At 39.7% G+C, this 25,878-nt stretch overlaps 1 protein-coding gene across 1 annotated transcript; it reads left to right on the top strand.

The window, feature by feature from the left end:
- Positions 1 to 1,950: 1,950 nt before the first annotated feature.
- Positions 1,951 to 25,493, top strand: PAXBP1 (PAX3 and PAX7 binding protein 1). The gene is given in 19 exon segments (XM_030957627.1): positions 1,951 to 2,147; positions 2,149 to 2,506; positions 3,284 to 3,412; positions 5,026 to 5,202; positions 6,292 to 6,513; positions 7,076 to 7,179; positions 7,544 to 7,764; positions 8,705 to 8,894; positions 12,826 to 12,949; positions 14,938 to 15,037; positions 15,480 to 15,595; positions 17,958 to 18,157; positions 19,583 to 19,727; positions 19,906 to 20,027; positions 20,601 to 20,677; positions 20,925 to 20,991; positions 22,516 to 22,662; positions 23,077 to 23,231; positions 24,408 to 25,493. Coding segments are annotated over 19 exon segments (2,886 nt in total). The 5' UTR covers positions 1,951 to 2,033; the 3' UTR covers positions 24,526 to 25,493.
- Positions 25,494 to 25,878: the final 385 nt, after the last annotated feature.

Here is a 25,878-nt window from a genome sequence, read left to right as displayed (position 1 = left end):
TAGTCATACTGATATAACTGTAATCAGTGATGGAGCAGTTTTGCTAGAAAGCAAAATTTAATTTTTAAGAAGACTTATATACATCCCCAACATCCATTACTGTGAGCTTTCCCACTGCAATCAGCAATGTGATAACAATGGAATTAATGGGGTCTATTTGCAATTGCAAATAGATTTAAGCACGCTGGTGTTTGCAAGCTGGGTACCGAACTCCATTTAACTCAGCTAGAGAACAATTGAATCAGCTGTTGTAAAGACATTGTTTCCTTTGTCAGCACCTTGGCAACAAACCATAAGCCTTTTTCTCCAAATTACAAGTATTTCCGGTGATACCTCTCATGACTGCCTATTACAGACACAAGCAAATAATTAATGTCATCTGCCCTTATCCAGCTGTCTCTGCAAGAGAGCTAACCTTGCCTTCACAAACTAGCAAATCACCAATCCTACATAGGAGAGTGTTGTGTTATTAAAAAAAAAAAAAGCCACTACACACAAATATGTTGATTTCTAAATGTTACAAGGCTTTCTCCAAAATCTGGAAAAATTAAACCTAAATGATCTTCAGCAAAGATCTGCTGCCCTCTGGTAAAAAATGTGCTAAAATCACAGTAGTTCCCCATTACCACGACAGCGGTGTCCAAAAATACACACATGCAGCAGTAGCTGAGGATGTATGTATGCTGGCCTTGTTGGGAAGAAATGAGGTTAATAAATCCATGGGCTTTCTCACAGAGCAAATTAAATTTCTAGTTACTTTTGCCACTCTAGTGTTCTGAATAAGGCTGGTGCAAAAGACATTTTATTCCAGTGCCCAAGTAAGCACTGCAGGATTTTTTCCTGGAAAGAGCAAAAAATCCTCAACTACAGAAATCCACAGCTCTGATATTGTGGTGAGCTTCCCAGCAGATACCAAGAACCCACTACCAATTTTATTTTATATGGCTTTGCACTATAGAGGTATTGCATTAGAAGCTCACAGAATTTTTCCAGAGCAATGTCTCCAAACGCATCTACGTCTAGTATAGAAAAACAAATTTTATATAACAAACTCATCTTGCATGATGAACCTTTTCTTTATTGTGAAAAACGCCAATCACTTGTTTTTCAAATGTTTAAAAGTTTAATGATAATAAAATGGTTATAAAAATAGCAATATAATTAGAGTAATAATAATTTGGACAATTTGGATTAGGACAATATGAGACAATAGAAACAAAGAGTTACGCACAGTCCCGGTACCTTTTTCTGGGCAGCATAAACCCAAAAAAGGACACCCCTTAACAGAGAATTAACCCTTAAAAACAATACCCTGTTGCATATTCATACACCTCATACATGATGCATAAATTCCATTCAAACACAGGATTCTGTCTGATCAGTGTCAGCTTCTTCCTATTAATCCTGACGGCGTCGTCCTGGCTGAGCGAGGTGGGAAGAAGTTCGTTTCTCCTGATAATGGAGCAATAAATTCTTTTTCTCTGAAAGACTTAGGTGTCCTGTGGCTGCTATCTCAGTGCGAGTCCTTTCTTTAGAAAAAAAAGTATCCTATATAGCATAGTTTCTATTTTAACATTTTGTTATAACTTAAAACTATATTTAACACGCCACTTAAGAGAATACAGCATAACTTTCCAACATAACACATATAATATTCATTTTAATATCTGCGAAAAACCAATCATAAAATACGCATTTTTCACAATTAATATAAGTCACTTTACACTTCTATCACCCTCCTCTCCCGCACCCCCGTCCTTTCCCGCCCGGGTCGCGCCGCTCTCCCGGCACAAGATGGCGCCGGACGTGAGGGGCCAGCGGGGGCGGGGCGGGCCGCTCGAGCCGCCGCTCCGCGCGCTGCCCGCTGCGCAGGCGCAGTGCCGCGTCCCCCGCCCGCCGGTGGTGGAGCCGGCGGCAGGGGGCGCTGCGGGCGGCGGTGCCATGCTCGCGGGGCCGGGCCTGGGCCGCAGCGCGGGGCGGCCGGAGCGGGCGGCACCGGGGCCTGGCGGGGCGGCCGGAGGGTGCCTGGTGGGATGTTCCGCAAGGCGCGGAGGGTGAATGTGCGGAAGCGGAACGACTCGGAGGAGGAGGATGAGGAGCGCGACGAGGAGCCGCCTCAGGAGCCGGCGCCGGCGGCCGGGGGCGGCGGGGGAAGGGCCCAGCGAGGCCTCCGTGCCGCTGGCGTCGGGCGCTGGGCTCCTGCCGCTGCCCGCCGGCTGCGTGCCCCTCGCCCTGCCCGGCAGCCCCGCGGCCTTCGCCTGCGCCGCGAGTTACGGAGCGGCTCTCGGCCTGGGGCTGGGCTTGATGGGAGGCGACCGAGCAGGCCTGGGGGCTCTGCCGGCGCCCGCTGTGCTGCGGCCCCCGGCGCCACCGCCGCAGCCCCAGCCCCAGCCCCAGCAGGGCAATGGGCTGCCGGTGGCCGGGCGCCCCAAGGAGAAGAAGCGGTCGCGGGAGAACAAAGAAGTGCCGAGGGCCAGCCTGCTCAGCTTCCAGGACGAGGAGGAGGGTGAGGCAGCTGGTTGCCCGGCTTTTGGGTCGCTTCTTGCGGGAGTGGAAGGGATCCGGAGCTGCTCAGCCTGCACTGGGCCTCCCCCGGCCCTTCAAGAGGGCCGGGATCCGTATTTATTTTTCAGGGCACAGCCCCGTGTGGCCCGGGGTGATGCGGGATCACATAACAGGGGGCGGGCCGTGAGGGCACGGTACGGGGGGCCAGGGATGCCCGGGGACCCGGCGGAGCCGCGCCTTCCCCGGCCCGACATGGCTCCTGCGGGGCCGGCGGGCTCCCCGAGGGCTCGGCTGCGCTGTAGCGCTTCAAATTGCTTCTGTGCTGCTGGTGCGTCACTTGTGCTGCCTTCACTGCACCTGGGTGGCCCGCAGGTTTGTGCGGGAGTAAGTGCAGCAGTCGTCTCCCCCTGGAGCCAGCAGTGTTAGCTGAGGAGCATCTGTGCCGTGACTTTGTGTCGAGGTTGTTTTAATCTGAATGTGGCTGGTGCTCATGGGTCATCTCGGACTCACTGCCTGTTGTCCGAACAGTTCGTACAGTTTTGAGTCGTCTTAGAAGGAATTCTCTTGAAATCACTGAAACTTGGTTTCTAAGACTCGTGATTTGAAATCTTGAATGAAGTACCGAAGGCGTAGAATTAGACTTTCACCATAGACTGTCAAAGAACCCTACAGTGTTTGTTAACGGCATTTGTGACGTTCCAGGTACAAAATTTAGAGATTTAATAAATAAGTATGCTTGACAGATCTGATGTAATGTTATCCAATTTCTCTTTTAAAGAAACAGAAGAAGTTTTCAAAGTGAAGAAATCAAGTTACAGCAAAAAGATTGTAAAACAATTGAAGAAAGAATACAAAGAAGACCTTGAAAAATCAAAAGTTAGAACAGAGGTCAATTCTCCAACAGATGGTAATTGAAAAACTAATAATAATAGTTACTTCTGTAGTGGAAAAGATAAAGTACTGTAATTTAATTTCTTGTTTTCAGAATGAATTGTTAGTCTTCTAAAGAATTTCACATTTAGAGCTGAAGTAAAGCACAGATTAAATGTATTGCTTGAGCCTTAGGAATCGTATTCTGTGTTGGTAGAGAGTACTTTGGTTCTCTTATAGAAATTAACATAGAAGGATGGAACTTCCCAGCTCTGTTAGATGGTTGTCAGTAGACATCAGTATTCTGAATTGCAGCTGTATTTATGGCAGATGAATTAGGAAGGAATTCCATTTGTTTGAAAACATACCTGGTGCTTGTCTGACAAGATGTGTCCTTGTAATGCATTTCCTTTGAAAAGGAAGATTTTTGGGGTGAGCAGAGTGGTGGTCTTTGTTATTAAGTTATTTGTTAAACAGCTGCCTGTTTCAGGACTTGGACCTTCCAGTAGACTTGATTAGGATGATAGACTCAAAGTGTTGGAGCAGAAGGATCTGTTAACAGTGTACAGTCCTTGAGAGCTTGAAATGGAGCCTGGGACTTCGATTTAATTGTACTGTTGGTTTTTGAGAAGCTCATTGGTAAAGTGTAGTGCTTCCTTTTCCACTTAAGTTTTTACATAGATTATGTAATGCTATGAGCACGAGCTGGGAGCCTTATGATCTAAAGATTGCAATGATCTAGAAAAGCACATGGGGGTTGAACATGGTCCCATGCTGGAAATACCCTTTTTAAATTTAAATTATTTTAAAAGGTTTTGTCTACATTTAGAAGACCCACATATTCTTTCTTATTAGAATCCTTAAATTGCCTATGCAGTGGTGTGGGGCATGAGCAAAACCAGAAATTATAATTTCTGTGGCTAGTGTTCAGGTCATCTGTTGGATGGGACACGATCCCATCCAAAAAAGGAAAACCTGGATTCTTGCTTCTGTCACAATGATCCTTAGAACATTACATTTTGCACATGTCTGTGTGGGCCATGTTTGTTTCATTTCTGTTTGTTTTGCTCTCCATAATTCATGTGGCTATAGTTCAAAGACTTCAAGGCTGCTGCTGAGAGAGTAGCCTGGATTCTCTAAACCAGAGCTTGAGTCTGAAACCTCAGATACGGCCAGCTTGGTTTGGGTAGCTGGGTTTAACATGTATCTTTTTACACATTATTTATACTTTCTGCCTGTATCTGTATGTTACCCACCTAATGTAGGATGTAGCCCAAGAGGAAAATGAAGGGTTCTTTTGAAATCAATCAGTTCTTGTGGAAAGACTTGGTGTAACACAAACAGTGCTTTCTCATTGAAAGAGACTTTGACAAGGTTGCACAAGGTTGAGTTCCCCCACTTTTTCAATATTTGACAATATGGAGCATGTTTAGTGTTTGGTAGGGCCCGCCTTGTCACATTTTATTTTGAGAGGATGTCAGTCAGTGATTTAATCACAGTTAAGAAAGTGTGTTTTCCTAGATCTCAAGCAATAAAATTATTATTTAACATTTTCATTTGATTTTCATTTTTGGTTGTTATATCTTTAAAAAAATACTTCTGAGTGATCTTTATGAATGTAGTAAAACATGGACTTTGCTCTCTTATCAGTTGAAGCACCACCAGAAAAGATAGGACAGAATAAGGATATAGGCCAAGAAGATGGGACTGCAAACAGTGAGCATGGTGAAGAAGAAATGGAAGTTGAAAGTGAGAAGGAAGAAGAAAAACCAAAAGCTGGTGGTGCTTTTTCAAGTGCTCTGTCATCACTGAATGTTCTCCGCCCAGGTAGGTTCTGTAGTATGTGTGATAAGTTACCAAGTGATTTAGCCAATGTTATAGCAGACTAATGTGTGTGAGAGATCAGGAAATAGTTTCCAACAATTTAGCATCTGAGAGTTCAAGCAACTGCTATTTTCTAAAGGTGTTCAGTTTTACAAGTCTTATGGGAGAAAAGGTTTTGCTACGGAATGCTTCATCCTGATGTCAGAAGCAGGAATTCATCTCTTAGGTAGATGACAAACTGCAAGAAAATCTAGATTTGGAATAGGTGACTTTGCATGAGATTTAACTGCTTTCAGTTAAAATTTCTTCTTTAATTAAAATCTTTCAATTATGGGTCTGCAAGGTATCTGAAATATTTTCCTATCCTGTTTTGTATACTGAGGTTTGAGTCAGGCCCCGAGGCCAGAGAAATCCCTCTGAGAAAATATTTTTGAATCTAGTTTGCTAATTATGGCAGTTTGCTCCCCAAATACCAGCTGAGTGTCCTGGGTCCACACGTTGATTTATATGACGTATGTAAGTTGCATTAAGTTTTGTTCTGTAGATTTTAGAGTTTTCTGATTAGGTCTGATGCTTTTCATGTTTCCCCTTGATTGTACAATTTTCTGTGTATTAAATATGTCTGATTTGGTCCTCTCTTAATCTCTGGCCGATGGCTGTCTGTTGAAACAGTTGATGCTTTTTATTCCCCCAAAATAAGAAGAGCTGGGAGCAGTATTGGGATAGGAAATTACGCAGTCATGCACCTCATTTTCTTCCTCCCTTTGCAATAGTCAGCTCCTCTAAAGGGCTTCCTCTTCTTTGGGAGTATTTCACATAGGAGCATTAGGCTTCTGTCTTATGACATGAGCTGCTGGAAGCAGAGCCAGACTTTCTGTGATGATCCTGACTTTGAGGGTTTCTGGTAAGAAAGTTGACATATTTAGCATCTAAGATGCTTTCAGATGTTTTCTGTGAGTATGGATTTGCTGCGTCTCAGTTTTTTTTCTGTGTGCAGAGATGATTTGATACAGTGACAGAGATGAGCAGTAAGAAATTGTAACACCTGTTCTGTTGCAGAGGTTGTTTAACCGTGCCCACATCTGTCTCTAGGAGAAATTCCAGATGCTGCTTTTATTCACGCCGCTAGGAAAAAGCGCCAAATGGCTCGTGAGCTTGGAGACTTTACCCCCGTTGACAGTGAACCAGGTAAAGGCCGCCTTGTTCGAGAAGATGAAAATGATGCCAGTGATGATGAAGATGATGACGAGAAGAGGAGGATAGTTTTTACAGTGAAGGAAAAATCCCAAAGGCAAAAGATTGCTGAGGAAATAGGTAAACCCTTTTTTGGAAGGTCAGCTGATAAATGTTTACACTGTTTTTACTGTGGGTGGTCCCATTCAGCATTTTTGAACAACATGTTTTTCAAACAATCTGGAGTTGCATAACATTTCTGAAGGAAAGTACTACATAATGAAATATGCTTGTAAAATTTTGAGCACAAAACTCTGTTCCTGTGCACACTGCTAACTGTGATAGAAGCTTACACTAAGGATCAATTCTTGTTTTTCCTGTACTCTGTTTTTAGGAAGTATATAATTGTGAAAAGAAAAACATTTGATATAGAATTCTTCTTGCTGGCTAGCAGGTAAAATAACCTTTTGGAAAAGGAGTTAGACATTAGAGGATTTTACCAGCAGTGAATTGTAAATTTTCCCATTGGATCTTTCAAGTGGAACCCCTGTGCTAATAATTCACAGGCCAGTGTCCTTAATTCCTCATGAAGAGGAAAGGAAGATGCTCTGAAATGTTCTCACTGAGGCATGGTTTCAGGTTTTTGAATTTGTGGCCCTTGCAATTATGAATGCATTATCTTCTTTTTCTTACTTGCATGAAGGTATTGAGGGAAGTGATGATGAAGCACTAGTGGCAGGGGAGCAAGATGAAGAACTCAGTAGATGGGAGCAAGAGCAGATACGAAAAGGAATCAACATACCCCAGGCATGTATATAATTGTGCACCCTTTTTTGATTTGTTTCTGCAAGTATTGGCTAAATCCTTTACAAACTTAAGTAGTTTACAGATGGCTGTTTCATTTGAGAAATCAAGTCTGTAAATTCTGATGCTCTTTAAAGAGAAATAGTATAAGTATTTAGAATGGTAATGATACTAAGAATTTGTCCATTTACCTTCTTGAGGGCATTTGTTTCTTCTATCTTAGATGTTGGATACTTAAATCTGCTTGATAATTACATTTTGTAACTGTATCTACTTACATTTCACTTTGATTTGAAACGTGTAAAAGATTAAATTTCCCTTTTCTTTAAGGGCTAATATAGTACAATTACATTTCCTCTGCCACTAGGTTCAACCAAGTCAGCCTGCAGAAGTGAATAATGTGTACTACCAGAACACTTACCAGACACTGTCTTATGGTTCATCATATGGCATTCCATACACCTATGCTGCATATGGATCATCGGAAACCAAGTCTCAAAAAACAGATAATACAGTTCCTTTCAAAACTCCCAGTAATGAGATGACTCCTGTTACTATTGATTTGGTAAAGAAACAGCTTAAAGACAGGTAGGACAGACCATCTTTTTAGACTTAAAGACCTGTCCCCTAGGTTTCTGTTCCTCAGGTGTCTTTTAGTCCTGGTGAGCAAACACAGAGTTTCATCGCTGGAAACTGACTGGTACATCCATTTTAAAAAAAAAAAAAAAGGCAAACAAAAAAGCTCAAAGTGAAGATGACATTGACACTTTGTTCGAAAATCTCCTTGGATTGCTTCTCTGGAAGTGAAACTTTAAATATGAGGCCATTGATCTTGTTGAAGAGAGGTCTGAGTTCCATCATCTGGACACTGCACAGTCTTATAGTGAAGAAATAAAAGGCCAGTGAGGTGTTTAGCTTATCAAGATGCATTCCTTTAAACTGTGAATCAGAGATTTCCCCTTCAGTTGATAAAGAGTTTAATTTTTAGTGTATAGAGGGATTTTTTGGCTTAAACACTGTAATCTGCTTGTCAGGTATGCAGAAGGTATGGAATGAGCCACACAATTGCAATGAGAAATCATATGTAATGAACAGCTTGCACTTTACATGTCTTCAGAATTGGTTTTTATGCCCCTTGTAGTGTTGCAGCCTTTGACAGTGAATCAAGTTAGTAGAGGAAAAAGAATGCTTTGTATAAGCTGTAGTCCCTGTCCATCCCCAACCTGTTCTGCCAGCTTTTCATTAGGGACAGCCTTGCACTATTCTGTGTGCTATCAGCTCCTGTAGAAGTTTGTAGGAGTGGCCAGTGCTGTGCACTACAACATAGTCTAGCAAATGAGTATCAATCATTAGCCTGGCTGTTCATGAAGAGAGGGGAAAAGGTGGCAAATCAAAGGTTGAGAATTTCATTGGAAAATTTCCCATATATAGGCTCAGTACTTGCACTGTACTGTCTGTTTGATGTCTCGATGGTCTGAAATAGACAGACTTTTGGATGTAAATTTACTATTTATCCATTGCCCTTCAGGTTGGACTCTATGAAAGAAATGCACAAAGCTAATCGGCAGCAATATGAGAAACATCAGCAAAGCCAAGAGGACTCTACCAAGGCAATTGAAAGATTAGAAGGGTCTTCTGGGGGTATTGGTGAACGGTATAAGTTTTTGCAAGAAATGCGAGGGTATGTCCAAGACTTGCTTGAGTGTTTCAGTGAAAAGGTAAGGATGCAAAAACATTCATCTCTTTACAAATAAAAAAAAAAAAAAAAAAAAAAGGTCTCTTATTACATGCCAAACAGCACATCTCTCTCTGTTTTTGAAAAAAGTTCTTTGAGAGCATATTCTTCAAAAGGTTTGGTTATTTGAGGATTGAAAAGAACTTTCTATCATGCTAAGCTCGTTATCAGAAATCTCTCCTCCCAGCTCGCTGACTTTAGATTGCCTAAAAACTTGCAGATTTTATGTCTTCAGGATTTTCGTAGATATTCTGGCGTTTCAACTTTACTCTTTTTTACTTGTGTTGGACATCAGGTTAGCAAAAATAAGGGCTGAATTTACATTACTATTTTCTGGAGTGCTTGATGTACACAGTAAGAGAGGCTTGTATTTTCTGTGTTATTATAAACTTCTTCCTGCCAGATGTTTCTTGGTATTGCTCTGGAGTCTGAAGGAGAGAAGTTTTAAAACTAGCATAGCTGTTCAGACACCCACACTTGAAAATATATTTCTTTCATGTAGTGTGACATTTTAATGCAACTCTAAGTCAAAAACAGTCTTTTTTCTTATGTTATGCACTGTGCTTTGATTACTTACTTTGTTGTAAATATAATAGAAACTCTTGAATATATAGATATATATTTATATATATACACACATGTTAAGCACACACAGAAGCTGTAGAATTCAGTTAGCAGTATATTGGCTATTTCTTCATTGTCTTCTGACTTGAAGACAGTAGTAGTATATTAATTTCTTAATATCTTGTCAGAATAACTGAGTAGTTTTAAGCTACTGCTTGCCTAGCCTGTTAGGTGTGGGAGAGGAATGGAGAAGCATTTTGGGTGCTGATGGGTTAGATATTAATTGTCCTCTCTTAGTGGAACTGGGAGAGTCTGGTCTTCGTCCTGTAGAAGTGAAGAGTAAGAGGAAACCCAGGAGGTGTGGGACAGTTAATTCCCCCAGCTGATTGATTAGTATAACTAATCAGTATTACTAATTAGTATAATTAGTTGCAATTGATTGTTCACTTAAGAAGCCATATTCCTGAGTCTGCATTAGCTATTGAAGATCAATAAAGGTGCTTTCGTAAGCAGTGCTGGCAGTGCTGGTTATCCAGATGGCTGATTTCCTATTAAAGATAAGTTTTTACATTTTTGCTCTGAGATAGATTTGTATTTCAGAAGTCAAGTTAAATATCTGTGTTTCTATTCACTGTTTTCTTTCTAAAGACCTTTTGTTAAATTATTTTGTGATGACTATAAACCATGTCTGGAAGTTCTCCTTGCTAGCATAAGCTGTCTTGTTCACATATTTTTAAGATGTGATTTTTATCATCTCAGGCTTCTTAGAGGCATTCAGAGAGTTTTGCTGGTTTCAGGTGGAGGCTGCTGCTGTACTTGTATGTAAAGGGAGTTGCAAAAGCAGCAGGTGATGTGGTCAGTCTAACAGGAGCATTTATTTTGATATTGTTAGATAATGTGGTTTGGAATTCAGGGCTTTCAGCATGACAAAAGTACCAGCAAATTCAGAACCAGTAGCCCATAGGACGCTGAAAAGTTTTCTAAAAAGGAAGTGTTGGAAGGGAACAAAGTCAAGTAATAACATCAGTATCAGTTTTTGTTTAAATGAAATGCAGTAGGATGGTAAATAGTTCTAAACTTTTGAGTATAGAGATAAATTACCTTCAGCTTTTTTGTAGAACCTGTGGCCCTGACTGCTTCTATTTAAAGTGTTGTTATTATTATTTACAATAATGTATGTAGTTATAATAATATACATGAGAATATATGTGTAGTAATAATAATACTGTATGTGTATATACATATATATGTACATACACATACAAAAACATATATTTAAATATGATATTTTGTAGAGATTCTGAATGTTAGGATCACTTTGCCCAGTCTTAAGGCTCAGCAGAGGATGAGAAGAAAGCTATTACACAGATTTTAGAAACAAGCACTAGAAAGGTCAAATCCTGTGTAATACCTTTTTTCCTCCCATAAATAAGAAAAACAGTAGAGTGGAAGATGGTTGCATGACTTCCTTCAGAAGTAATTACTGTAAAAATTATTCTTTCTGAGAAGGCTGGCGAGTCACAATGGCAGTTTTACATTTTGAATGTAGGAATGTACAGTGGATACAGAAAAGTTGAATTATTTTGGGTATACTTTTGATAGCATAAGTAGGTGAACTGTTACTTTACCTGCAAAAATGAATTACCAAAACACTGTCCGTGTATCTGAATTATCCTTGTGATCTAAATGTTTCTGCTTTTCCTCTTCCACTGTTTACAAGGAAAGTGAATAAAAAATCCCCTTGAAAACACTGAATTTAAGGTACTGCCTAAACAAAACAGGGCATGAGGGCTGTAACTATATAGTTGTCAGTGAAATTGTCAGCCACTCATTAACCACAGTACTGACTAGAGAAGAATAAGGGCTTCTAAGTCTCTTGTATTTTGAATGGGAAATATTTTGAGTGGATGCATATATCTGAATACATCACTAGGTTTCTGTTTTAATCCTGAGAAAATTACAGAAAGAACCACTAGGGATGTGTTGAAAAATTTTCATTTAACTTTTCAGTCTTAGAATTTCCTCTACATGCTTAAGAGAAGAAGCTATATTTCCTATGGTAAACTGCAGTAAAGCTAGTATTCTTTAACTATTATTTCTGTTTTCAAAACTGTCTTAAATTCCAAATATGAACTTCCAGCTCTTGGAAGATTTTTCCCTCCTTGTCTTTCTACTCTTTTCTCCAAAAGAAAGGTGTGTGTATTTTGAGTTGGTGCAAAGCTGCTTTTATTTTAATCCGTGGAGCCCCATTTATCCCACAAAGCTAAAACCTTTTTCTTCTCTGATGTGTATGTCAGTCTCAGTGAGCTGAAATGGCCCTGTATCTATCAACTCAGAATTTTACATTTTACTGAAGGAGGTTCTTTAATAGTTGCTGAGTCACATTCTAAAATACCTCAGGAAAAAATATCTGATTTTATCTTCTGTTTTGAAAAAAACATAATCCTGGATGGTAGGCAGCAATGAAATATAAAAGGCTGGAAGACTGTGGAGTAAGCATACATCTCAGAGGTAAGGAGGACATGGCTGAAGTGTTCATACCAAAAGGACATTTTTTTCAAGACAAATGAGAAAAAAAAAGAGCAATGAACCTGCTATTTAATGTTAGGAAATTCCTGGCTGTCATAATCTCATCTATTTTTATTAGAGATGCCACCAAAATAGTTCATTAAAGAAAAAAAAACCTGACAGGTCTGATATGACCTACCTGATTAATTCAAGGTTATACTTAATGCATAACTTGCACAAATTGTACTATTTTAATTTTAGTGATAAGCTAGAGGACTATTTGACCGATTTGAATTACCTGTTGGCATAACACCCTTATGCAGGATTTTATTTCATTTCAGTAATAGTATTTCAGCATGTGCTATTAAGAGTGAGAGGACACAAAACAATAGCTGCTGGCTTCAGTAGGTTGGATTGATGGATGTTTTTTTCACTGTATGCAGTCAGATTATTTTCTCACTGAGGTGTAAAATTCTTATTTAGAGATAGAGAGGAAACGATTGACATCTGAGAATTTCAGACCTTGACATAACACGTAACACACTTGGTAGGGAAAGCAAGAACACTGGAGAGAATATTTCACACTCTGAATAGGATGTCTGGCTATGTAGACTCATTCATTGCTTTCAGAATGCTTTTGTTCTGATTGAAAGCTGCCAATATTAAATGTCTGCACTTTCCACACTGAGCTATTTCCTGGTGCAAATGGTACAGAGGAGTGAAAGGCAGGACTTGGTGCTGCTGGGAGCACAGTGGCAGCGTTCTGCTCCGGAATAGACTGGGACCCCAGAAGCTGAGCAGCTCAGGAGCCGGGTATTACGTGGTGTGTTGTATTTTTACAGGTGCCTCTGATTAACGAACTTGAGTCTGCAATGCACCAGCTGTACAAACAGCGAGCTTCCCGCCTTGTCCAAAGACGACAAGATGATATTAAAGATGAATCTTCGGAGTTTTCAAGCCATTCAAGTCAGTCCATCTTGAAGGTTTTTATTATTCATTAAACAACCTTGTTTACTTAGTATGACTTAATTGAAATGTAAATGTCTAATGTATGACTGTCTTATTAAAGTTTATTCTTGCTCTTGAGATGAGTAGAAGCAAGTTTAGATGAAAGTTCTCTAATCTGTTTTGTTTTAAACTCAAAACCGCTGTAACTCTGACTTCATCTCTCCTTTCTGTTTCTCTTAACTATATTTTCTTCTTCCTAGCACTAAAAATGTGTGCATGGTGGCTGTGAGAGTAGTGGTAGTATGTGACTCCTCATTTTCTTATATCAGGACTTTCAAAAAAATTATTTTAACTTTCCTGAATCTATAAATGTCACTTAACATGTACAGTTAACTGTACAAAGCCATGAAGCACTGGGCTAGACTTCTGCCTAATATTCTATTTTGTAGTCAGTATAAGTGTTTGATTTCGGACACTTAATTGGTAAATTAAAGAACTGGAAGACTAATCAGACTATTACAGTGACCCTGTATGAAATACAGCTTAAGAATAGCCAGTTAAAAATGCGTGCTTCCTGTGAGTTTGTGGATGGGGTATTCTCACTAAGGAGGTTTCTTATGGTGATTACTCTTCAGTATGTAAAACTCTACAAAAGTGTAAATGTCAATTTGGATGGAAATACATGTTCCTTGGAGGAGATTTTAATCACTGTATTGAATCAATGGATGAAATATCCTATTAATAGGAGTCCTCTTTATGCTTCAGAGAGATTCCCATTTTTAAAAATGGCATTCTGTCCTGTTGCTGATATAAAATTCTATGATCAGTGCCATTTTCCTGTTGTGCCACACTTGTCAGAGATGAAATCTTATTGATACCATTAGCTAGAACTCACTGAAGATGATGAAATGTTGTGGTGTCAAATGTTGGCCATTCCTTTATAGAGTGGTTAGCATACATATTCTTTAGGACTGTTATCTGGAGTTCCAGGCATCACATGGCCTTGCAGTTTTATAATGAAAATGCTGTTTTGAGAACTAGGAACCTATTTCCTAAAAGAAGCTTAGAATGGATTTTTTTATACTGATGTTTAATAATAGGATGGGAGTAGTTCTCATTGGTGAGGTTGGTTTTACAGAGAGATCTTATTTGGTATTTGGAAGTTTAGACAAGGCTCCTAGTAGTTCAGGTATTGAATTGGAATATTGACATAGATTGGCATTAATACTTTAAATTACAGATTTGTAAATAGATTTTGTCAGAACATGTAAATTTATTCCTGAAGTTTGGATAGGCTGTTGTTTTAATGTTTGTACTTTAATGGGTGGACTTGAGCTGTGGCTAGAATTCAGTCTACTGTTTAAAATTTACCTAGAAAGGAGGAACTGGAAACACTGCCTGCTATCTGCTGTTCTAACTGTGTTGTTTTCTATAGCCAGGAACATAAATAAGCAGAGCTTGATAAAAGGAAGGAAGATGGTTTATCTTTCCATAGATTTTGATATGTTTTAAACTTCAGGCAATCTAAAGCATATTGAACTTAGATACAATGTGACTAGAACTCTGAAATAACATATATTCTTGCCCCAGTCACTCTTGTCTGCTTTTTTTTTGCTAGTTTTCTTCTAAAAATTATGTGGTGAATGTGTTTATGTAAGGAGCACTTTTTTCTTGGACATTTCATTTAAGCTATTTCTGTTAAAACTCTTGACTTCTGTGTAGTTCAGCACTGTTGCGAGAGAGATAAGAGTGAAGTACAGTGAAAACTATTTGACATTTAAGTGGAAATTTTTCCAAAGTCCACTGCTTTCTGTTTTAACCTCTACACATCATGAATTCAGGCTTCTGGGGGGGCATTGTGGGTTTTTTTCTTTTTTGATACTTCAACTTTCTATTTCAAATTACACTTAGTTTAAAAGTGGGTAAAAGGCTCTTATGAAACTGCCTACAGCACATTTATAGAATCATAAATAAGCATTTTAATTTTCATTGATGTAATTTTACAGATAAAGCACTGATGGCTCCAAATCTTGATTCTTTTGGGCGAGACAGAGTGATCTATCAAGAACAAGTCAAGCGTCGGACTGCAGAAAGAGAGGCTAGAAGGTAGAGAATGAGATTTCTCCTTTAGGAGTCTTTATCTGCTTGCAAGATATAACTGTCCTGTGTGACTTACTAATGTGGGTGACAATGTTTGCTTCTTCCCTGAAAAGGGAAGAAAACACTTCAGCTGATATGCTGGGCAGGGGTATTCTTATATATCCCAGTTTATCGTGCAAGTGTACAAAACATTCCATGATACTGATTTAAAATCACTAAAAGAGAGCACAGTAAATACATTCCATCTATATGGTCTCTGCTGGTTTTGTTTCTTTTCACTGTTTGAGGCAGCAATGTAGTGGAATGCTTGACGTCGTGGCATAGTAGAAGTTCTTTTCAGCTTGACTTCCCTAGAGCTAAAAGGACATGCCTGAGTGGGCTTAGGTGGGGAAACCAGCTGGTTTCTCTTGCGTTATTAGAGCTGGTTTGTACTGCTGCTCCTTTGCAGAGCTCGCCGCAGACAAGCAAGAGAGCAGACTGGGAAGATGGCAGATCACCTGGAAGGCCTTTCCAGCGATGACGAGGAGACTTCAACGGATATCACAAACTTCAACTTGGAGCGAGGTTAGAAAAGCTACCAAGCTTTGTCACAGAATCACAGCATGGTCTGGGGTGCAAGGGACCTTAAATCCCACCCAGTTCCATTCCCCTGCTATGGGAGGAACACCTTTCTCTAGACCAGGTTGCTCCAAGCCCCATCCAAGCTGGCCTTGGAATACTTTCAGACATGGGGCAGCTGTAGCTTCTCTGGGCAGCCTGTGCTAGGGCCTCACCACCCTCACAGGGGAAGAATTTCTTCCCAGTATCCTGTCCCCTGCCCTCTGTAAGTGGGAAGCCATTCCCCCTTGTCCTGTCACTCCAGGCCCTTGGAAATAGTCCCTCTCCGTCTTGCAGATTCCCTTCAGGAACTCTAAGGCCACAATTAAGTTACTCTGAAGCCTCTTCTCCAGGCTGAACAATCCCAATTCTCTTACATAACAACATACCAAATACTTGACGGGATCCAAACACAGCCCTGTTATATATTTCACCATATTTTGGAAGAAGTTTAGGAATTTTTGATTCCTGGATCATCAATGCGACCAGAATAGTCTCTATCACCAACCTGTTTTGTGTCTTGCAGCTGACTGAATAACCCATCCTTAGTGAGGTTCTGTTTATTTAATTCTAACATGCTTTTGCTGGCAGGCAGTAAGCTTTAGACTGTCAGTAAGTCTTCCCATTTGTAAGATAGTTTATCATTCTTGAAATAAGTGTTTGTCTTACTTGGGAAATTTTGAAAACCTCAGTGCTTTAGAAGTCTTTTTTTGGTTTGTGGCAAGTATTTAGTGGAGTTGTGAATAAACTTCTAGAAATGCAATGACAAAAGTTTTGTGTAGTCTTGTTGCAGTCTGGCAAAGTTTGCAAATGATAGAAAACAATGTTGAATGCAAACATTGCAGAAAGATCTTGTGGTACTATTAACATTTGCTCTGATTAAAAGAGAATTAGATTAGAAGAAGGGAGGAAGAGGAGGAGGAGACCAGCAAGGATTGCATACATAGAATTGCTTGTGTTGCATTTGAGGAGGGATTGAATGGTTTTGGTCTCTCCAAGTAGAACAATATCAGCTTTTCACAGTATGATAGCTAAGGACCATGAAATTAAGTGACAGGATAGGTTTAAGGTAAAGAGGTCATTTCCCACAGAGAAGGCAATAAATGGCAAAGTCATTGATGTAGGTGATTGTGGAGACCTGAGGTATGCACATACTAGAAAAGCAATTAGATGAACTGTCTAACTGTTAGGTCCTTTGGAAGTGCAGACAGTTTCCACACCTTTAATTGCTGGCTAATTTACTGTGATTTTATGATTGCAGTGATTTTCTTCCTGCAGGGAGGGGTCTTGGATAAACAGAACAACTGTTCAGGGTTGTTAGGTGCTGTAATTAACGTTGTTAATTAAATCATCTAGATTCAGTGGGGCTGAATTGCACTTGGTAACTTGGCAATTTATGTGTGCAAAAGCATTTTGTAGAAATTTCTTCAGTTTCTGAATAGGCATAGTGTTTGTAAAGCTTTTTTACTATTGTTTGTAGTTCTCATGTTAGTCCAGAAACAGCAGTGGAATAGAGGAGTGCACTTTGGACCTAATAACTTTATATGTAGTGTTTTTTCTTAATCCCAGTGTGAAAAGTGTGGTTATATGACATAATCTCCTGTTCCCTCAGCCCTGCCTCTGCCTGCTGTGTGTACTAGTTGTGTTCATTATGTAAGGGTTGCTGCTGTGACCAAACATTTACAACTGTGGCTGCAGCAAATTTGACTGATTAAAATGAAACTAACTCTGAGAAGTAGAAAAGATAAAGGGAAAATAACATATAGAGAAAAAAAAAAGAAAAAAAGAAGGTGCTAGAGGATTGTAATCACTACCCTGTGCTAACAGGCCTGTTCTGGGCAGCATTTTAGCATGGTGCCTGCCAGGACCCACCCTGTCTGAACTGCCAGTTCAGTTGGTTTATCTGAGACGCCCTCCTATATTTGCACTTGGATTATCAAAGATGTAGAATAATCTGGGTTGGAAGGGGCCTGGAGATCAGCTGTTTGAAAGCCCCATGCAAAGCAAGGCCAGCTTTGAAGTTAGATCCACTCTGAATACAGCCCAGTATGTCACCAATCCTAATTACATCTGGTAATTTAAAAAACTTCCATGAAATATTAAAAGTAAAGACCTGTGATAAATGAGTCTATGGGGGAGTACTTGTGCTCCTGTTTTATAGCTTTGTGTGTTTGAGGCAGGAGTAACAGAGCTTCTAAAGGTGATGGGGTTTTATTTGGTTTTTTTATGGGAGCTAGCTTATGCCAGTGAGCATCAAAGAGTGTCTTTCTTGAAAGAGGCATTACAGGGAGTAGGTGATTAACTTTTTGTTCCTTTTCTCCCCTGCCAGATCGTATATTGAAAGAATCCAGCAAAGTTTTTGAAGATGTTTTGGAAAGTTTTTACTCCATTGATTGCATTAAGTCACAGTTTGAAGCTTGGCGCTCCAAGTACTTTGCTTCTTATAAGGATGCTTATATTGGCCTCTGTTTACCAAAACTGTTTAACCCTTTAATCCGACTTCAGCTGCTTACCTGGACTCCTTTGGAGGTAAGCTTGTCTGCAGGCGGCTTCTATGTTAAATGCTACGTGGTGGTTCTTTCACAGTGGAGCAGAGCAAAGTCAATTGCACCTTTGATATGTGCTTCTCCTAAAGGTGTGTTCTGGGGATGAAGTTTCAAATGGGTACCTGTCTTGGGGCAAAGTTTTTCTGGGGAGTGCCTGCACTAGTTGATCCACTATGTTCCCAGCAAACCAGAGTTAAATTTGGCACATTGTCACATCATTCTCAGGAAATGGTGTAGACCAAAAGATCTGCAACTGCCCACAGTAGTGGGTTGGAACTAGGTGATCTTTAAGGTCTCTTCCAACCCAAACCATTGTATGATTCTGTGATGATACAATAAGTCTTTAAAATTCTTCAGAGAGAATTGTGACTCTAGATAATGCTGTTTCATCAGAAGTGGAACTAAGAAGTTTGTTCTTAGGTAGAATTACAACCTGTGTCTCTAGGTTATGTATCTGTCTCTCACCTACCCCTCCATATGCTGTAGAATTCTGGCTGGCAATTTCCAAGTCTTTCTCATAGTACTCACTGCCCAGTTATTGTGTAGGGAACATGGGAAAGGCAGGACAGCACTGTGGCAGCCCAGTATCCCTGGCACACATTTGTTGTCCAGCCTGGATATCAATGCTTTCATGGGATGCCACCAGGACAAACAGTTCAGGCAGCTTTTGATTCCCTCTCTCAAAAGTGCTTTTTTTTTTTCCTTAACCTACCAAGAGAATATCTGTAGAAGGAGTTTTTCTATTTTCACCTCTACTTCAAGTGCAGAGGAGGGGAGGCATCACTTCTCTTCAGAGAAAGTTCAGAGTATTAAAATAATTTTATTAATTTGATATTTGACTTCATTAATCTAACAAGGAAAAATCTGAGAAAGACACCATCATAAAATTTCAGACATTTTTTTGTGCATTCTCATTTCCCTCATGCTATTTCTCTGAGTTTTCAGGTTGACAAAACAAAGCTCATATTAGTTGGAGACATGGTACAGAATTGTAAAGTCTAAGTGTATTCACTGCTCTCTGTTATTATCCTGGTAAGCATTTTGTTGAGGTAGAAAAATTACAAGGTGCTCATAGAAAGGGGTTTTAAATCCATAAGGCGTAATTTTAAAATGCAGCACAACTGAGCTGTACTTCAACTTATACCCTAATATATAGGCTTTTGTTTGGTTTAGGTGTAAGTAGAAATTAAAATCTGTGGGGCAAAAACTGTTAAAAAATCAGTCTTGCTTCAGCCATTTTCTCTTTTCATTGCATCTAGTGGCTGTGCTGGTAGGATGAATTGGTTCATTTGGCAGAGTGTTTTAAAGCTGTTTCTGTGAGTGTATCACACTTGCATACATGATACTTTTTCTATGTGTGACTTCAAATCTTCATTTAGGAATCTAACCCAAATTCTTTTTTTATTAGGGCAAGTGTCGAGATTTTGAAACAATGTTGTGGTTTGAGTCATTGCTGTTTTATGGCTGTGAAGAGCAGGAGCAGGTGAAAGATGATGCTGATATTTCACTGTTGCCTACCATTGTAGAGAGAGTTGTTCTTCCTAAATTAACAGGTAATTATAGGCTTCAAAATGGGAGGGAGGGGGTTGTGGAGTCTGATGCTTGTTTGTGCTTTCAGATTTTACTGTTTTGTAAATAATTGCGTGGATTTGAGTATATAATACTGTATTTGTATAATAATTACTGTATTTGAGTATTTGTAAAGTGGAGTAATTCTTTAATCTCTTACAGTAATTTCTGAAAATATATGGGATCCCTTTTCTACCACACAGACATCTAGAATGGTAGCAATTGTACAGAAACTAATAGATGGATATCCCTCAGTGGTGAATGCAGAGAACAAAAATACACAAGTAAGTTGCTGGATTTTTTTCTTAATGTGTTGCATAAGTTAAGGAAGTTAAATACATTTTTAATACCTTATGTTGGAAAGTACAGCAAGAAAAAGAATTCTAAAATTATTTGGTGCTCTGCAGCCTGATTGTGGGGAGTAAAGTATGGTGATAAATTAAAAGAAGGAACTCAGTGAAGCCTTCCCAAAAGAGATACTAGAGATAACAAGGTACACCAGATGTAGTAAGACTTGCTGGTCTTCAGTTTTGCTGTAATGGTTGGCTACAAGTACTTGGGCTTTCCTTTTTTAGATCTTTGTAGCCTTTTCAAATGTATTGCCTGGAAATTGGGTTGTTTTACTTGCCTTCTGTGAATAGAGGAAGTGGTAATAAGAGTTCAAGTTTTAATTGAAAGTGTAGAATTTCTGCTCTGTTAATTTTTACGGACTTCTTTAAGACTATGTATTTATGTGCTCAAATATGTATGTTTACTGTTATGGTCACAAGTGTTCTTTGTTGCTTTAAAAATCAGTTTCTGAGTGTTTAACTATTAAGCAGTGCACTGGACATTTAAAACAAAATTACTTGTTTCAGATGCTTTTGAAGGCCTTGTTGCTAAGAATGAGGAGAACACTAGATGATGATGTATTCATGCCCTTGTATCCAAAAAAGTAAGTTTACTTTCAACTATGACCTTCTTAGCAAGTCACTGTGTTTGTCCATAGTTAAGAGGGTTTTTTCCCAGTGTGGTTCAGTGCCTGGGTACAGGAGATCTTTTGTTATTAGCACTTAGCAGAGACAAGAAGGATGAAAGGGAATATGTATGGAAGTGAGCTGTGTCTTGGAAGGAAAAAGCCAGCAAATTCAAGACAGAAGTGTGGTTTTGGTTGCTCATTAAAGAAATGTCTTACTTTCCAGCATCTTAGAAAACAAGAACTCTGGTCCGTATTTGTTTTTCCAACGTCAGTTTTGGTCCTCTGTTAAGGTAAGTCAGTAAATATGTCTGGTAAATCTTTGGTCTGAGACAGTGTAGCAATAAAATCCTCCTCAAATTTGTGGAAAACAATAGATGGAAACTGCTTCAACTTCACTTGCAAAACCTCCAACTCTGGATTCTTAGTCTTTGATAACGCACTGTGCCTTCCTCATAGTGTGTCCAGTCACTAGAGGTGTCCCCAGGGCTCACTTTTGGGCCCAGTCCTCTTTTATATCCTTACTGATGATCTGCATGAGGGGACTGAGTGGACCCTCAGTAAATTTGTGGATGGCACCAAGTTGGGCAGGAGTGTTGATCTGCTGGAGGGCAGGGAGGCTCTGCAGAGGGACCTGGATTGGTGAAGCCAGTGGGATGAGGGTCAGCAGGGCAAACTGCTGGGTCTCTACACTTTGTCCACAGTAACCCAGAACTGGAGGCTGAGTGGCTGGAAAGCCACTGGGCAGGAAAGGCCCTGGGCGTGCAGGTCAGCAGCAGCTGAAGGTGAGCCAGGTGAGCAAGAAGGTCAAGGGCACCTGGCCTGTGCCAGCAGTGGTGTGTCCAGAAGGACCATGGCAGGGATTGTCCCTCTGTGCTGGGCACTGCTGAGGCCACACCTCAAATGCTGTGTCCAGCTCTGGGCCTCCCAGTTCAGGGAGGACATTGAGGGGCTGGAGCATGTCCAGGGATGGGAACAGAGCTGGGAAGGGTCTAGAGGAGAAGTCCTGTGAGGAGCAGCTGAGGGAGTTGGGGTTGTTTAGCCTGGAAAAGAGGAGGTGGGGAAGGGGGAGACAGGACAGAGGCACCTTCTCACTGCCTGACAGTGGAGTGTGCTCCGGTGAGTCTGGCTCTGCTCCCAGGCAGCCTGCACCAGGATGAGAGGAAGTGTCCTTAAGCTCTGCCAGGAGAGCTTCAGGATGGACATCAGGAAGAGTTTTTTCACAGAAAGGATAATTAACCATGGGGATGGACTGCCTGGCAAGGTGGTGGAGTCTCATCCCTGGAGGGGTTTTGAAGAAAGACTCCATATTCTGGTCAAGTTGACAAGGTGGTGTTTGGTCTAAGAGTGGACTTGATCTCAGGGGTCTTTTCCAGCCTAATTGGTTTTGTTGTTGAAGAGGTTGTCAGGTGGAAGCACCATCATTTCAGCTTGGATGTTATGGGGTGACTTGGCTTACTCACCCCAGGTTTTTTATATCCTTGTGCTTGTTAGAATAAAATACCCTACTTTTGGGGAATGTGGGAGCTCAAAGCTGTGGCTGTCATAGTTTATTTCCAATAAAAGACTGTGAAGAAAATTAACTCTCAGCTAAACAGAAAAGTAGAGGCTGATGTTGATTGAACAACTGCTCTCCATGATCACACGAACAGAACTCTTCTCTGGAATTTTGTGTTCAAATGGCAGCAGCAAGGGAGACTGTATTCTGAATAGGTTTGCAAAACATTTAAAATATTTTAAAATGTTTGGTATGTTCGATCAACTCCCTGGTTTCAGTACATTTTGGAATAATTATTTTCCCTGTTTTGTATTTTTAGTTATTGGGAAACTTTCTCCAGTGGTATGGAATCCTCTCAAACAAAACTCTACAGGAGCTGTCCATAGATGGGTTGCTAAATAGATACATTCTTATGGCTTTTCAAAACTCAGAGTATGGAGAGGACAGCATTAAGAAAGCTCAAAGTGTAAGTAAAATCAAGCAATGTTTAAAGTAATAGATTTAAACTGAAAGGAAAATATAAAACTTGACATTGCCTATGAAATCTTGGCTTTGATACCTCAAAAGCTGTAGTCAGTGAAAAATAGTTTTTTGGGGTTTTTTGCTTTTGGTTGTTTTTTTTTTTCCCTGGTGTAGTATACAGACTAAAGAAAGAACCTTCTCTGGCTCATGCCTGTAGATGGATTAGGTATACTGTGGGTTTCAGTGCTTTACTGCTTGGATTTTGGTGTGGGTTTTTTTTGGTAGTTTTCTCATTTTTTCACTCAGCTGGGCCTTATCCCTGCAGTCTTGCTAGGCAAACTTCACAAGTTATACATGTTACATAGCTTTAAAATTTTTGTTACATTGTGTTTAACTTCCTTTTTCCCATGTTTCATAGGTAATTGCTTGCTTCCCTAAGCAGTGGTTCGCTAATCTAACAGGAGACAAGACTATTTCTCAGCTAGAAAACTTCTGTAGATACCTTGTTCACCTGGCTGATACAATTTACAGAAACAGCATTGGTTGCTCTGATGTAGAGAAGAGAAATGCCAGGTAACTTACTTTGAGTTCAGTTCTTGTGATTTATTTTGCCTGTGCATGCAAACATGGGTAACTCTCTCCATCCTGCTGTGTGTCTTTGGAAACTTCTTTGAATTCACATGTCAGAAATGGATATTTTTAAGGTGTCTGAATATAGCAACTGCTGGAAATACTGGAACACTGATAATACATTTTGCACTACTGCTTAGTGTCCTGGATTCATAAGGGGATTTATAAAAAGTAGGGAGAAGCACTTTTTATATGAGCAGATACTGTCAGGACAAGGGGGAGTGGCTTTAAACCTGCAGGAGGAGATATTTGTGTTAGATGTTGGGAAGGAATTCTTGGCTGTGAAGGTGGTGAGGCCCTGGCACAGGCTGCCCAGAGAAGCTTCTTGTCCCTAGAAATGTTCTGTGCCAGCTTGGATGGAGCTCTAAGCAATCTTGTCTGCTGGAAGGTGTCCCTGTCCATGGCAGGGAGCTAGACTGAGATAAGCTTTAAGGTGCCTTCCAACCCAAAGCATTCTGTGATTCTGCCAAATTTTGTAGCTACCATGTTTGGACTGTTCCACCTTGTGAGCCTGTTGCTGATTCCCGAGTAGTGGCTTCTAAATTCCAAACTGTCCTTTGTAAACAGTTCAAAAGTTCTGACTATTTACACAAGCAACAAGATGAACCTGTTTTGCCTGAGATCCAAGAGTAATTTTACTTGAATCCAATGATCAGCTTAATTAAAAGTTTGCATTAGACACGTTACTGCTGGCCAAGTAAGCTGACATACAATGGGAACAGCAACAGCACAGGAATGAACAATCTTGGTACAGTCCTGTGTTTCAGTGTAACAGTTTGGGATTTTATTTAAGTTTTTGAACTCTCTTGTTTTGCTGGTGTGTTTCTAAATTTGAAAGAACTTTCTTCACCAGGTGAAATGATAATGTGGTAAAATTTTTTATTGAAAGAGAAACATCCAATTATCCTATTTTCATAGCAGGTTCTAATTTGATTTCTATCTTCTGTCTTGCTTTTTCCCAGCATTTAACTAATCTGTTGCCTTTACCTCATTAAGCCAATATAATATCTGCAACAGGAATATGAAATATATGACTCCATAATGTAGTCTTCTGTTGAAAAATTAATCAATGTCATTGATTGTTCTGTTTCTGTATTGACTTTCCTGCCTCTTTTTTAGGGAGCACATCAAGCAGATCATAAAGCTTCTAGCAAGTATCCGAGCTCTGGATCATGCCATTACTGTTGCAAATGATCACAACGTAAAAGAGTTCAAGATTCTAATAGAAGGAAAATAGACTTTTCCCAGCACTCATTTTGAGCTTTAAAACCATTCCTGATATGTAATTTATGTACATATGTAAAGTTTCTTAAACTGTAAAGTATTGATCTTGGTTTTAATACAAAGTGCATTCTTATATACAGCATCCTTAAAAATAAAAATCATTGACTTCATTGAAAACAAAAATGGAATCCCAAGATTGTCATCTTTCCAGAAACAGGATTTTTCCTCAAGTTTCTCAAAATCTTGTTCACAAAAATACTTTGTGCCCATAATCAGTGGTCATCTACCTGTTAATTGTTCCATGGTTAACTGGAATGTGTATAATAGATTCTGTGTAATACAGTGATGCATATATTTATACCACCATGTTGCTTTCACACTGGATATAGAGATGTTGTACTGTTGCAATAAGCTTTTCATTTGCTAAAAAATACTTATTTTGAAAATAAAATGATCGTATTATTGGTCAAAAGGGCTGGTAAAACATTCAAATATGTGAAAAGTCATGAGTTGAGGAATAGGGGCACATTGAAGTGGATCCTGACCTTTAAAAAGCAGCTCTGCACTCCAAGTGGAGTAACTACAAGGTGGTTTGCATTCAGAAAATGGAACTCTTACCACTGTTCTTCAAAAGGAAGATCTGGTTAAATGGTGAAGTATTTTCTTTTATACAGGCAAACACTGAGAATTTGTGATTATTGTGCATGTGTAGATGGTGGCACTACCTAAGCTCAAAACACCTTTCATTAGTAGGACTAGTGGTTTAGCTCTGAATTGTGGAGCCTCCTTCCTTTTCTAAATTGCTTAAGTTGTGTCAGGATTGGGGGGAGAGGTGGTTGGGTTTGGTTTGGTTCTTTTTGTTTGTTTGCTTTGTTTGTTTTGTTTTGTAATGTCATTCATGGAACCTATTTCTTTAGGTTAGAGTGTCTGAAGATATGGAGCAAAATGAAGGTATTTTGAAACCTTTGAAGTATTTATATTGTAAATATTAAAATGTTACACTTCTCACTGTTAGGAAAATTAATCCACAAACACCAGAGATTTATGTCCAAAAAGGAGACAGAGGAGTCCTTTTACTTTATTCAAATAAAGGGAGAGGTCATGGGGCATTCCCCTGGCATCTCTCAAATTTTTGGAGGATGCAGCCTCCTTTTTATCCTGATTTCCTGGGCACATTTCCCTCTCTCTTTCCCCACTGGCTGAGGTACTGGAGAGGTACAGACTCCCCAGCCTGATACTGAAGATTCCCCTCTAATGTATATACCTCCCTTTTAATTTTTAATTCTTATGGAATTTAGGGGTTTTTCCCATTGTTTCTTTCCTCTTTCAATGTCTAATTTCATTTATCAGCAAACCTAAAGTTTAT

The sequence above is a fragment of the Camarhynchus parvulus genome, chromosome 1, assembly GCF_901933205.1.
Source record: "Camarhynchus parvulus chromosome 1, STF_HiC, whole genome shotgun sequence".
In the NCBI taxonomy this organism is placed as follows: Eukaryota; Metazoa; Chordata; class Aves; order Passeriformes; family Thraupidae; genus Camarhynchus; species Camarhynchus parvulus.
Note: the sequence above shows the minus strand (reverse complement) of the source record. Positions and strands in the feature narration are given on the sequence as shown.